Source organism: Sminthopsis crassicaudata, chromosome 5 (assembly GCF_048593235.1).
Source record: "Sminthopsis crassicaudata isolate SCR6 chromosome 5, ASM4859323v1, whole genome shotgun sequence".
NCBI classification, from domain to species: domain Eukaryota; kingdom Metazoa; phylum Chordata; class Mammalia; order Dasyuromorphia; family Dasyuridae; genus Sminthopsis; species Sminthopsis crassicaudata.
In genome coordinates, this window is record NC_133621.1 from 272,614,533 (window position 1) to 272,629,333 (window position 14,801).

General features: G+C 32.6%; 1 protein-coding gene across 2 annotated transcripts in view; it reads right to left on the reverse strand.

Moving 5' to 3' along the window:
* LOC141544672 (uncharacterized) overlaps positions 1 to 14,801 on the reverse strand; it is a 107,853-nt gene that overhangs the window by 13,662 nt on the left and 79,390 nt on the right. Inside the window, exons 24-27 of one of the 2 annotated variants that reach the window (XM_074271081.1) lie at positions 7,108 to 7,321; positions 5,659 to 6,268; positions 3,320 to 3,460; positions 2,467 to 2,537 (exon numbers count right to left, since the gene is read on the reverse strand). In XM_074271081.1, coding sequence (XP_074127182.1) covers positions 2,467 to 2,537; positions 3,320 to 3,460; positions 5,659 to 6,268; positions 7,108 to 7,321 — 1,036 coding nt within the window. Of the gene's footprint in view, positions 1 to 2,466; positions 2,538 to 3,319; positions 3,461 to 5,658; positions 6,269 to 7,107; positions 7,322 to 14,801 lie in introns of those variants that run through there. The other variant, XM_074271082.1, reaches the window with a different exon arrangement.

Below are 14,801 nucleotides of genomic sequence, written 5' to 3' on the forward strand. Positions count from 1 at the left end.
AAGTATTTGACGTTATTCTCCAGCTTTTCATTTTTTTTTGTTTTGTTTTGTTTTGTTTTGTTTGATTCTTGATTTCTCAATGAATCATTCATTTCTGTTTGTTCAGTGCTGATTTTAATGAGTTATTTTTTTCATTCACATTTTTTAGTTCTTTTTGTATATGCCCAATTAAGTTTTTAAATGAATTTTTGCTCGATTTTTTTTCCATTTCACTAATTTTTTTAGTGAGTTATTTTCTTTTTCCAATTCAGAAATCCTACTTTCTTGAGACTTTCTTTTCCAATTCAGAAATCCTACTTTCCTGTGATTTTTTAACCTTTTCTAATTCACAAATATTTTTCCCTGCACCTCCTGTGAATTCTTTAGTTTTTCCAACTCAAATTTCAGGACATTGTTGTTCTCTATCATAGCTTCTCTTTCCTTTCCCCGTTTTTCTTCAAACTTTCTTAACTTTTTAATAGTCTCTTCTACTTGAGTGTTATGTGATGGTGGGCAGGTATCATTCTCCTTTAGACTGTTATCTGCAGACTCTCTGTTGTTAGCTTCTTAGGGGTCGGATACCTGCTCTTTCTCTGCGTAGAAGGTGTCAGTCATTCTCTTCAGCTTCTTACTCATTGTTAAAATTATCTGTTGGGGTCTGCCCTTGGTGTAAGAAGTTTATTTATTTATTTACCAGCTTCCTCCCAGACTGGCCGGGGGGGGGGGAAGGAGGGGGGAGAAAATGCAACAACTCTGTGCCTGAGGTAAGAGAGCTCTGGGAGAGAGTTCCCCTCCCCCTTCCCTGAAAATGCCTCAGAAGTGTTTAGCACAGCTGCGCTGTGAGGAGTTTCCCAGTGAAGGATCCTGCTGTGTGGCCTAGAGACTGCACTGAGGTTTAAGCCTGAACAGTGAAAGAATTACAAATCCCAGCTAATGCCTTCCTTGGGGCCAGTGGATGTCAGCAGCTGATGTGAAAAGCCCCTGCACTCAAACCGGAAGTGTCTGCCAGGAAACCTCGGTCCCTACTACAAAGTGTCTGCTGCTGCTAGAATTCCATTGCCTTAGGCTGAGCCCGGTAATATGTGGATTAGAGGCTTGCCTAGGGCTGTGTCCCAGCTGTTCAGGCTCTCAACTACCCCAAGGAGTTGCCCCTGGCACCAGAAAGCCTCTGCACAGTCTGCACAGCAGTGAGGAGATCTATTAGGTCACTTCCCGGATTGGGGTGGATTTAGGATCTAGCTTATATTTTAAAGTAGCTTGACTTCTCTTCTGAACTGCTATCTTATAAGCAGAGAAGAGCTTACAGCCTGTGTCAGATTCCTCTATCTCAGTGGCTTCTCTGATGCCAGAGTTCTCCCCAGCCCAATTGGCACAGTGTGTTAGCACCCAGTCCAACCCTATCTGTGCTGGCCTCTTTTTTTTTTTTTCCCCTCCCCTTGGAACCAACCTTTTCTGTTGAAATTCCAGATTCTCTTCAGCTGGTAAGTTGTGCTTCTAATCCTTGTGGTTTTTAATCCGTCCAGTGTTATTTTTAAGGCTGATTTAACTAATTAGTAATGAGGGAAGAAGGGAGCTTACATATTTGAGTGTATCTTCTCTGCCATCTTGGCTCTGCCCCCTCTTTTTTTTTTTTTTAGAGAGACCTGTGTTTTGATAATTCTTCAGAATGATTTTCTTAACTTATAATTATATGCTACCCTAGCAACTGGATGTAAAAACAAATATAATTCTTGCAGGAAAATCCTTATAAGGCAGTTAGTTAAGATGTTTTTTAAAAAGGACATTTTCTTTGGAGGGGAGATGTAGTAAGACATGAAGTTTTTATTGGGATAGGGAACTTTTCATGAAGTAAGTCCTGCTAGCAGTGTGTATCTGTGGCAGCTCTTCTCTTTCAGAGAACTTTGTGGGAAACAAAGTGACTGACCCAAAATACATAGCAAGTATCAAATCAAATATACAAATTGAACACAAATTTCCATGATCTGGAGGCAGATTGTCTACATATTGGATAGTACTACTTCTATCCTACTTCTTGAAGAGAAAAATAATAATTTTCTAGGTGTAATTTATATGGCTTATCCTTTGAAATTCTGCTAACGATTTCCATTATGGTCAAAGTACAGCACTAGAATAAACATGAAAACTAGTATTTTTTGGAACATGTCAGCCAATCCACTTCCCTACAATTACATTTCTCATCCCTGAAACTCTCCAGTTCAAAGCTACCTCCTTTACAGGAGGTAAATTCTGCTTGAAGCCCAAGATACTTTTGACACTTATATTTCAAGTGTTGAGTAAAATTTATTTATTCATTCATCTCAAAATAAGTTATACTTAAGCAGATTATTTCTCTTTCCCATTGGAAAAAACTAGTTAAAATAAACAATTGCATTATGTTATATTATGAATACATTTTGATAGTTTATCATTTTGATTTCCTCTACAACTAGTCATAGTACTAAATTATAAAAATGTTTTAATTCTTACTTTTGTATATAATCTTCTAAATCATTAATATACTGCTGTTTCTGTTTGTTCTGTTCTTGATATTTCTGCAGCTATAAAAATTCCAAACAAAATGTTTTCAAAATTTTAACTTTAAAACTTAAATCATATCCTTAACTCTGAATTAATGATGCATAAATAAGCATTAAAATATAACAAAATTTTGACTAGTCCATCAAGTAAGTAGCCCACTGCATAGACAAAGCTATGACTTTTTTATATACCAAATGCCGCTATATTCAATCCACTTTCATTTTACATGGGCATATACACTCAACATTACATATGTAAAAAATGTATGATTTAAGTAGCACAGTATAAATCACAGCCATCTATAACTAGAAACCCTAATGAATTGTCTGAGGTAACTAGCCTTAAGAAAATTCCTTGGAGTCTTCAGTAGTAAATCACAGAGAATGAGTTGAATTTAATTCTATTCATATTTCCACCAAGCAGCCTACATGTGCATGTGTGTGTGTATATATGTATATACGTCACATATATTTACATATATAAAGTATGATATAAACAATATATTATTTAGAAAAAATATCTCATTCCTTCTGTGAGGTAAACAAACTTATGAGTTAAAATAATTGTCTCACTATACAAATAGTATATTGTACTTATTATTATATTTATCATTATAATAATTATTAATGTATTATATACACATATATATATGAGTACAGATGGTGGATAATATATATCTTGTTCTGTCAGTTTAAATGACAGGTACAATTTTCAGAAAATATAACACTGTAAAAAAACCATATTATAGTAAAAAACACTTTCCATTAATCAATGATAAATTATTGTATTTTTGCATACGTACTTCATTTTTGGTTTGATCTACTTCCTTCTGTAGTTGTTTGTTCTTCCATTCCAAAATCTTTTGATAAGGTGAGAAAATATTTAGTGAAGTCTTGGGCTTTTTTGGGGGTTCTTGTTCTTGTTTAAGCTTTCTTATTGTATCCTGATAGAAATATGTGCATAGAATTTCTATTACTGATTTCACAAATTAGTATTAGCTTATATGAAATAAATATACCTTCAAAGTAAACTGATATAAATATTTTCATATACAACTTAATTACATGAACATATTTATAATTATCATAGATATAAAAGTAGGAAAAGACTTAGGGACTATTTAATGCAACCATCTCATTTTACAATTGAAGAAAGTAAGTGCCAAAGAGATTAAATCATTTAATTCATAAAAGTAGTCATCAAGAAAAGGATCAGGGCTTAATTCTTAAGAGCACAAAATTCTTTTGACTATACCACACATCCTTTATTTAAGTATGGATCAAATACTATCTTCCTCCTTGCTCATGATACAGCATTACTTTCAGTCTGATTTCCCCATTCCAACTTCTTGAGAATTGTAACACCTCCAAAGCCATATAGAGGATATAAAGCTTTTTATGTGCAATTCCTTGGAAGACCATGGGAATGTGGAGGGTAGACTACGTAGCTTCTTATACTTGATAGAAACATTAGGGGTTTTTACCTTCAATTTTTCAGAAATAGTTGTTTGCATCTGCCCTTACATGAATAACACCTAAAGAAAAAGATGCATTTTCTTCTTCCTCTCATAGTTTCCCCTTGAGAATGATTATATGCACTGTTATGCTTGAGAGGCTTAATAAAATTACTTGAAGAGATTGATATTTGATGAAAGCCAAGTCTTCAAAGCAGTTCATTTTTTATGCAAGGAGATAAATTATATTTCTGGTTTCAGTGATGATAGTTCTTCCACATATGGATATAAAGTATGGTGCAAAATCACTAGCTAAATGGAAAGAATTTCATTCCATTCTCTAGCATGAAGACCAACACACACAACACACACACACACACACACACACATATATATATATATATATATATATATATTACATACATAAACACATAAAATACAAACAAATAAATATATTTGTGTGTATGTGTGTGGCTATTAATATACAAGTGTTATAAAAAACTGTATTTTCACTATAAAATAAATTATTGCATATGTAATTAATAGTAAATGAAGTTAAAATGAAGAAAAATTTAGATTTTTCTATCTCATTAGATAAGATTATCTTTTAAAAATATTCAACTAAAGTCTAGTAACCCTTCAAAAGGTAACAATATAAAATTGTCTAAATTAGCAAAATTGAATTATCACAATAAAACTAAATTTCATTGTGAAATGAATAGATTCAACCACATGAATATAAAAAAATGTAAATTTTTTTATCTGAAATTATTATACAATACATTAGTTGGTAGTTCTTCCACCCATCGAATACATGAAAAGTATCATAGATACTGAGAGCTGCTACTAGACAGTGAAAAGCTATTTTCAATAAATAAAAGGCACTGACCTCAGAAACTGCAATTCTAGACATTATGCAAGAATTTAGTAAAAATGATGAAATAATACTGATGTAATAAATATGTAGTAGGGAATCAAAAGCACATTTTTAAAAAATGTGTTTATTATCATAACACAAAATTAATTTTTAATGCAAAATCATAATCTTTTTGAACAAAATTATTGTTCTAAATTTTTAACAAAAATAGTTAATTTTTGAAATTTCATTAAAATATGATCAGCTGTTCAATATTTCTAAAATCAGTTCATAATAGTTTGAATTAAAACTAGTCAGATTGATAAACATGTTTCAATGTTTATGAAAAGGGTAATTACTATAATGCCCTACCGTATCTTAATTTGGATGACTAATTTGAGTTGTGACAGTACTCTAGTATATTTTTTCAGTATTTATCTTGTTTCAACATTTCCAATAATTTATTCCATTGCATCATTTAAATGGAATACCAAACAAATTATTAGAACTACAAATTTATCAGTATTTATTTACAAGTCCTTAACTCCATCTATATGCATTAACCAATATTATGCAGTTAAAATTTCATGTGCTAGCTATGCCATATTTTTAATCAAAATGAGTCATCTTATCTAAAAATTGGTTATGGGGTTGATTTTTATCATGAATGTTTCCTCATTTTCCTTCCTTGCATGTCAGTTTTTACATTTAAAGTTATTAACATGAGAAACCTGCTGAAAATTCAAATTTCTAATTTATCTTGATCAAAATAACTTTGAAGTACAATTCAAAAGGTTAAATGTCTGTCAGATGATATTATTTAAAGACATACCTCTTCTTCTGCCTGTTCATTTTCATATATATGTATTTGCTCTCTTATATGGATACACTCATCAACTGATTCTTTATTTTTCTCTTCTACCACATGATCTTGTTTTTCAGTGTCAGCATCAACAGTCATGGAGCGATCCCTAAACTGCATATCATCTAACACCACTATTTCAAAGACCCCTTTTTTGGGGGCATCTTCAAATGATTTTTTAAGAAATTTAATTTCCCTCTCTATTTGAGTTATTCGTTCTTTCATGAGCTCTTCTTCGATAAATGATCTGTTTGATTTTTCTTTTTGTATGCGATTTTTGTGTTCAAGTTCTTTTGCTTTATCCTTTGTCTGCTTTAATTCTCTCAGTGTTTCTTCTAATATTAATGTTCTCATTCTAAGGGAATCACGTAGTTGGTAGATCTTTTCTTCTGCTTTAGAAAGCTGAATTGATAGGATGTCAGTCTGATTTATTAGTTGGTCCTTTAAAAGGAGCCACTCTTCTTGTTGAAGGTTTAGTTTTGATGTCTGATGTTCCTGATCAAATGTAGCATAACTTACACAGGAAGGGTAATCAATTTCTGTGTGTAGTTTTTCTCTCTTTTCTTTTTCATCTTCCCATCTAGAGTTTTGCATTGCATTTGGGAAAAAATTGCAAATGATTGTGTTATATATAGTGGATAGATGGTATAGAATTTTAAAATAGTCAAGAGGAAATTTTGCAGTGAACTTTGTGAAGAAAACTGAAAATTTTAACTTTTAGGATTGTTTTTAATTTAATATTTTTCATATTGTATTGCAGTTTTAAAATTTCATTCTCAAAATATACACAAAGATAGTACACAACATTGCAAAATATTTCTGTAATTTTTCTCCTTTTTGTCCCCCTACCTCTCCCCTTAAACATGTGCAATTATTATGTATATATTTCCATATTTATCATGCTGCATAAGAAAAATCAGATAATAAAATGAGAAAGAAAAAAAGAAAGCAAGCAACAACAACAAAAAAGGTAATGCTTTGTTGAGACTCAGTTAATCCCCACAATCCTTTTTTGAATACAGATGGTTCTCTCCATCACAAGTCTACTGGAATTAACCTGGAGCACTTCATATTGTTGAAAAAAGCCCAAATCATCAAGATTCTTTTTTACTTTTTAAGATATCCACCAGTATTATTATCCAATACTAGTCTAAGGATGTGATTATATTCTGCTTTTATCACTATTCTTAGGATTTAAAGATACAGAATGCATGGTAAATGTAAGTGCATAAATCACTGAGGAGTCATCAATTTTTATTCCAAACAGGAAGATGGATCATACCCCATAGAGCAAAAGGGAAAGCTCATTATAATATTCTTTTAAAGATTTTTCATTTTTGACTTCCTAACCTCAGATTCTCCATCATAATTCTTCAATGTAATATAAATGCTTTCAAGTCTTTATTTAAACTTCTATACCTGTCTCTGTAGAGTTCTCTATCACATTCTACTTTTTGATGCTCTAGTTGGGATTCAGTTTTGCTTCTTTCTGAGAACTTTTTCTGTAGTTCCCTAATTGCCTTTTCTAAACTCTTAATTTTTCCTGGGAGTTTTTTCCATTGAGATTTTTTTACTTTTACTGATAAGTCACTTGCAAGAACTGTGTTCTGATCTTCCTGAAGGCAAGGAGAACCTGTATAGAGAAAAACACAAATAAAAATATTAGAATTTTAAAATCTGCATGACAGTGGCAGTACAATTAGAATTCAGATTTTCTGGCACTGATAAAATAAGTATCCACATATGAATTCTAAGGTTATAAAAATATTATTTTGCCAATAGATTTAAATTGAATTTAAAATAACCTTCCTCCCTTTGTGTATTGTAGACAGTTAAACAGAATCTCTAAGATACACATCAATTTTTTAAAAAGTTATTTGAAATCACAGAATTCCTCACAATCTAAGAAAAATATATGTGAAAAGTAAACATGCTGATATATACTGTGAGTGGGACAAATAAGCTTAATTAAATTGATTGTCTATACATTACCAATATGGCAAATTACTTTAAAATTAACATAAATGTGTTTTCTCCCAAATAGTTCCATGTAAACACTTCTTATATATAATGTAAATCAGTATACAGCATTCATACAGTAAGCTTCTACCTCATTTATTGATTGGTCAAACTTCTGGTACCTTTAATCAAAATATAGCTAAAATACAAGAAAGTGAAAAAAAATCACTTGTGCTTTGAGGAAAATAACTGTCATAAACCCCAGGAATTTTATTCTTTAAAGAGATACACAACTAAATTTAGAACTAATCCAGAAATAGAAAAAAACTATTTCTATCAAGCTACAGATTTAGCAGACATGGTTATCTGGTTTTCTTTGGCAACTTTCAATTCTTCATATATTTCAGTGTTTAACAGAATTGAAGCAGCAAGGATGTGGGGGAGAACAGAACTTTTATGAGTACTGACAGTAATGGGTAGTAAAGTTGATAGTAAGGGAAATTTAAGATCCAAGAGTCAAAGCAAAAGAAGAAACAGGAGGCCTTGTTGAGATTTACATTTAGTAAATAGATAAGGCAGAATTGGTAACTAGGTATTCATGACATTATGACATTCATGACAATAGGTACACTATTGTATATGTCATGCTGACACAAGAATTACAAAAACTAAGCAGAAAATTTGCAAATTTCTTCCTATTTTTACTTATTTAGAGAAAAATTATTTTGTCTATACTTTTCATGAAAGAAATCACTTTATTCATCTAATAATGTCAATCTCTTTAATGCTTTTCTACTATCAATCAAGTGAAATTCATACACCTTATTCTAGTATTCAATACACATAACTGACATTTAGTAATATAGCATGTATAAGCTTAAAAATAACGTCCCCAAATTACCCTGTGAAGTAAGGCATTTTGGAGAGGAATAAAATGAAGCTCCAAGTTTAAATGATTTGCCTAAAGACACAAAGCTACTTCCTCTGCAATTTTATTTATTTTTACTTTTAAAATTTATTTTATTATAGCTTTTTATTTACAAAACATATGCACGGGTATTTTTTCGACATTGACCCTTGCAAAACCTTTGTTTCAAACTTTCCCCTTCTTTCCTCCCTCCACCTCTCTCCTAGATGGCAGATAGTCCAATAGATGATAAATATGTTAACATATATGTTAAATCCAATATATGTATACATATTTATACAGTTATCTTGCTGCACCAGAAACATTGGATCTAGAAAGAAAAAAAAACCTGAGAAGGAAAACAAAAATGCAAGCAAACAATAACAGAAAGAGTAAAAATGCTATGGTGTGGTCTACATTCAGTTCCCATAGTCCGCTCTCTGGGTGTAGATGGCTCTCCTCATTACTGAACAATTGGAATTGGTTTGAATCATCTCATTGTTGAAGAGAGCCACATCCATCAGAATTGATCATCATATAGTCGTCTTGTTGCTGTGTATAACAATGTCCTGGTTCTATTCATTTCACTTAGCATCAGCTCATATAGGTCTCTCTTAAGCCTCTCTGAAATCATCCTGTTGGTCATTTCTTACAGAACAATAATATTCTATCATATTCATATACCATAATTTATTAAGCCATCCTCCAATTGACAGGCATCCGCTCCATTTCCAGTTTCTAGCCACTACAAAAAGGGCTGCCACTTTAAGATCTCCTTTAAGATCTCTTTGGAATATAAGCCCAGTAGTAACACTGTTGGGTCAGAAGGTATGCACAGTTTGATAACTTTTTGAGCATAGTTCCAAATTTCTTTCCAGAATGGTTGGATTCCTTGACAGTTCCAACAACGTACCAGTGTCCCAGTTTTCCCACATCCCCTCTAACATTCATCATCTTTTCCTGTCATCTTAGTTAATCTGAGAGGTGTGTAGTGGTATATCAGAATTGTTTTAACTTGCATTTCTGTGATCTATTGTTTTTTGGAGCATCTTTTGATATGACTAGAAAGAGTTTCAATTTCTTCATTTGAAAATTGTCTGTTTATATCATTTGATCATTATCAATTGAAGAATCATTTGGATTCTTAAAAATTTCAGTTAATTCTGTATATATTTTAAAAATGAGGCCTTTATCAGAACATTTAAATGTAAAAATGTTTTCCCAGTTTATTGCTTCCCTTCTAATCTTGTCTGCATTAGTTTTGTTTGTACATAAACTTTTTAACTTAATCAAAATTATTTTGTGATCAATAATGACTTCTAATTCTTCTCTGGTCACAAATTCCTTCCTCCGCCACAAAAAAGGTAAACCATCCTATGTTCTTTCTAAGTTATTTATAAGATCATGAACCCATTTCGACCTTATCTTGGTATATGGTGTTAGGTGTGGGTCAATACCTAGTTTCTGCCATACTAGTTTCTAATTTTTGCAGCAGTTTTTGTCAAATAGTGAATTCTTATCTCAAAAGCTGGGCTTTTTGGGTTTGTCAAATACGACATTGCTATAGTTATTGAATATTTTGTCCTGTGAACCTAATCTATTCCATCGATCCACTATTTCTTAGCCAGTACCAAATGGTTTTGATGACTGCTGCTTTGTCATATATTTTTAGGTCTGGTATAGCAAGGCCACCTTCATTTGATTTTTTTTTTCATTAATTCATTTGTAATTCTTGATCTTTTGTTCTTCCAAATGAATTTTGTTGTTATTTTTCCTAGGTCAGTAAAAAATTCCTTGCGAGTTTGATATGTATAGCACTAAACAGATTAGTTTAGATAGTATTATCATCTTTATTATATTCACTCGACCTATCCATGAGCATTGGTATTTTTCCAATGATCTGATTTTGTGTTTTAAAGTATTTCGTAGTTTTACTCATATAGTTCTTGACTTTCACTTGACAGATTCCCAAATATTTTATACTATCAACAGTTAGTTTAAATGAAATTTCTATTTGTATATCTTGCTGTTGGATTTTGTCAGTGAAGTATAAAAATTTTGAAGATTTATTTGGATTTTGTATTCTGCAACTTTGCTAAAGTTGTGGATTATTTCTAATAGCTTTTTAGTTGATTTTCTGGGGTTCTTAGTACATATCATCTGCAAAGTGTAACAATTTTTGCTTTCGCTTGATCTGAGATCAGGATGGCTATCCCTGATTTTTTTTTTTTTTTATTTTACCTGAAGCATAATAGAATCTGCTCCAGCCTTTTACTTTTACTCTGTATGTATCACTCTGTGTTTCTTGTAAACAATATATTGTAGGATTCTGGATTTTAATCCAGTCTTCTCTCTGCTCCTGCTTTATGGGAGAGTTCATCCCAGTCACATTTACTTTTAAAACTACTAATTCTGTATTTCCTGTGACTTTATTATCCTCAGATTATACTTTTATCTTTCCTTTTCCCCTTTCTCTCTCTTCTTCCCAGTATTTAACTTATGAGCATCACTTGCTTTAAGCAGCCCTTCCCCTTTATAGCCCCTCTCCCTTTTTATACCATTCCCTTACTTTTTTGTTTTCCCTTCTATTAGCTTCCCCCTTTTTTTTTCCCTACCAACTTCCCTGTAAGTTGAGAAAGGTTTCTCTGTGATGATGAGAGTAAGATTTACACAATGTTCATTCCCCCTCCCTTTTTTCCCTCAAATATAAGAGGTTTCCCCAAACCATTCTCCAATTGATAAATGGTCAAGGGATATGAACTGACAATTGTCAGATGATGAAATTGAAACTATTTCCACTCATATGAAAGAGTGTTCCAAATCACTACTGATCAGAGAAATGCAAATTAAGACAACTCTAGCTACAAAAAAAGAGCTGCCACTACACACCTGTCAGATTGGCTAAGATGACAGGAACAAATAATGATGAATGTTGGAGGGGATGTGGGAAAACTGGGACACTGATACATTGTTGGTGGAGTTGTGAAAAAACCCAGCCATTCTGGAGAGCAATTTGGAACTATGCCCAAAAAGTTATCAAACTGTGCATACCCTTTGACCCAGCATTGCTGTTATTGGGATTATATCCCAAAGAAATACTAAAGAGCGGAAAGTGACCTGTATGTGCCAAAATGTTTGTGGCAGCTCTTTTTGTTGTAGCTAGAAACTGGAAGTTGAATGGATGTCCATCAATTGGAGAATGGTCGGGTAAATTATGGTATATGAAGGTTATAGAATATTATTGCTCTGTAAGAAATGACCAGCAGGAGGAATACAGAGAGGCTTGGAGAGACTTACATCAACTGATGCTGAGTGAAATGAGCAGAACCAGAAGATCACTGTACACTTCAACAACAATACTGTATGAGGATGTATTCTGATGGAAGTGGAAATCTTCAACATAAAGAAGATCCAACTCACTTCCAGTTGATCAATGATGGACAGAAATAACTACACCCAGAGAAGGAACACTGGGAAGTGAATGTAAATTGTTAGCACTCATGTCTATCTACCCAGGTTACTTATACCTTCAGAAGCTAATAATTAATGTGCAACAAGAAAATGGTATTTACACACATATATTGTATCTAGGTTATATTGTAACACATGTAAAATGTATGGGATTACCTGTCATGGGGGGAGGGAGTGGAGGGAGGGAGGGGATAATTTGGAAAAATAAAAAATAAAATAAAATAAAATACATTATAAATTAAAAAAAAGAAGAAGAAAAAAAAAGAAAAAATATATAAGGTTTCCTTTGCCTCTTCATGAGATGTAATTTCTTTCATTTTAGCTCCATTTTTCCCTTTTTCTGGTACAATCCCCCTTTCCACCTCTAGTTCCTTTTTTATATTACAGCAGTAAAATTTAATTATACATGCACTCTCTATGAATACCCATAATAAAAATACAGTTCTCTAGATTTTTTCACCTTTTTATACTTCTCTTGAGTCCTATATTTGGAGGTCAATTTTTTTGTTTAGTTCTGGTCTTTTCATCAGAAATAAATTGATCTCACCAGTTTCATTGAATGCCCATCTTCTTCCCTGGAAGAAAATGTTCAGTTTAGCAGGGTAGTTTATTCTTGGCTGCATTCCAAGTTCCTTTGCCTTTTGATTCTAGGCCCTTTGATGCTTTAAGATGGAAGTTGCTAGGTTCCTTGGTAATCCTCATTGTGACTTCTTGGAATTTGAATTTTTTTTCCCTGGCTGCTCGTAATACTTTTTTCTTGCTGCTTGTAATATTTTTTCCTTGGTCTGATAGTTCTGAAATTTAGCCATGATATTCCTTGGAGTTTTAATTTTGTGGTCTCTTTCAGGAGGTGTTCGAAGAATTCCTTCAATGGCTATTTTAACTTTTGATTCTATCACATCAGGGCAGTTGTCTTTGATGATTTTCTGAAAAATAGTGTCTAGGCTCTTTTTTGTCATGGTTTTCAGAAAGTCCAATAATCTTTAGATTGTCTCTCCTAGATTTTCCATGTCAGTTATTTTCCCAAGTTGGTATTTTCTATTTTTCCCATTTTTTCTTTTTCTTTTTGGTTTTGCTAGACTGATTCTTGATCTCTCATTAAGTCATTCATTTCCATTTTTTCAGTTCTGATTTTTAGTGAATTATTTTCTTTATTTACTTTTCTTTGTATTTGTTCAAAATTAATTGTTTTGTCCTATGGAATTTTTATCCACTTCACACATTCTGTTTTTTTTTTTTTTTAAGGAGTTATTTTCTTTTTCCATTTCACAAATTCTGTTTTTCAAAGAGTTGTTTTCTTTTTCCATTTTGTCAAGTCTATCTTTTAATGAGTTACATGCTTTTTCCAAACCTTCTTGCAAAGTTTTCATTTCCTTTCCCCATTTTCTTCTCTCTTTTAATATACCTTTTAATTTCTTCTATTAAGTCTTTGTGTGGGAACCAATTTATATTACCCTTTGGGGCTTCATCTGGAGACAATCTGCTTTTAGTCTCTCCAGGGTTTGAAATTTGTTCCCTTTCCCTATAAAAACTATCTATGATCAGAGTTCTCTTTGCCTTTTTACTTTTTTTTTTAAGTTGAGATCTGGTTTTAGGGCACGGGAGGTTTTCTAAGCTTCCTGTACAAGTGGCAATGTCTGTGCTGAGTCCATGCTGATTTACTTCCAATGCTGGATGAGTGTGGCCAGGTCCCATGAGACTCAAGCACTTTGGGGTTCACTATTACCTTTTGTGTTTGTGTTGGATGTTTTATAACTTCTCTGCTGATTAGCTTGCAACCAGGGCAGGGCAGCCAACACTGTATTCTCCACCATGCAAAGTCTGCACTGCCTTAAGGAGTTCGAACCCTGTCCTGTGTCTGCACAGTGTCTGGTATCTGTGCTTGACCTGCTTGCGCCTAGCCACTTCCCTCTGCGCCCAACCAAAACACACTTTTTCAAAATTATCTTCTACTGGTAATTTGTTATACTTCCAATATTTATGGATTCTGCCAGTAAAGAACTAATCCAGAAGCTGGATTTGCTAATTACCTGAGGGTCATGGGAGAAGATCAGAAAGAAGCATGTTTCCTCTCTACCATCTTGGCTCTGCCCTCTCTGCAATTTTAATATTTTACCTTTTGGTATTTACTTCTTTTGGCTATATACCATCCAGTGAAACTAGATTTTTACTGTCGTTATAGTCTCACAATTCCCATATTTCAAACTTGAATTCCAGTCCCCCCAGTTGACCATGATCTACTGAATTCCCATGTTTCAAATTTGAATTCCAGTTACCCGACTTGACCATGACCTACTGAATTCATATCTATCCTTTAAAAATGCAACACAAATGTTACCTTCAAAAAGAAAGTTTTTTTTTTATTCTTGATAGCTGATATTCTTTCATACTTAAATCCTCAAATAGCACCTATACTTATTATATTATTTATTTTTAAAATATTTATGTTTTTTTTTCTATTATAGTTATTTACATAGGCTCTCTCTGCCTAGTAGATTGCACACTCAATGAGGACAAGAACTGTGTCTTATCTAAATTTGTGTATTTGACATGCACTAAGTTCTTAATTCTTTCTGCATTGAAACAAGTACTAGGTCATCCTTGAGAATTTCTGTGGCTGAAAAATCACCATTTTGAAGTCAACATAATCCTTTTTAGTTTGGCAAGCTCCAGCAGAGATTAGAAACCAAAGTCACTTCTATTCTACTATGGGTCAATGGAATAGGATTTCAGTGGTATTGTCTTGGCTATAAAAACATATTTGATTTCTGTTTAA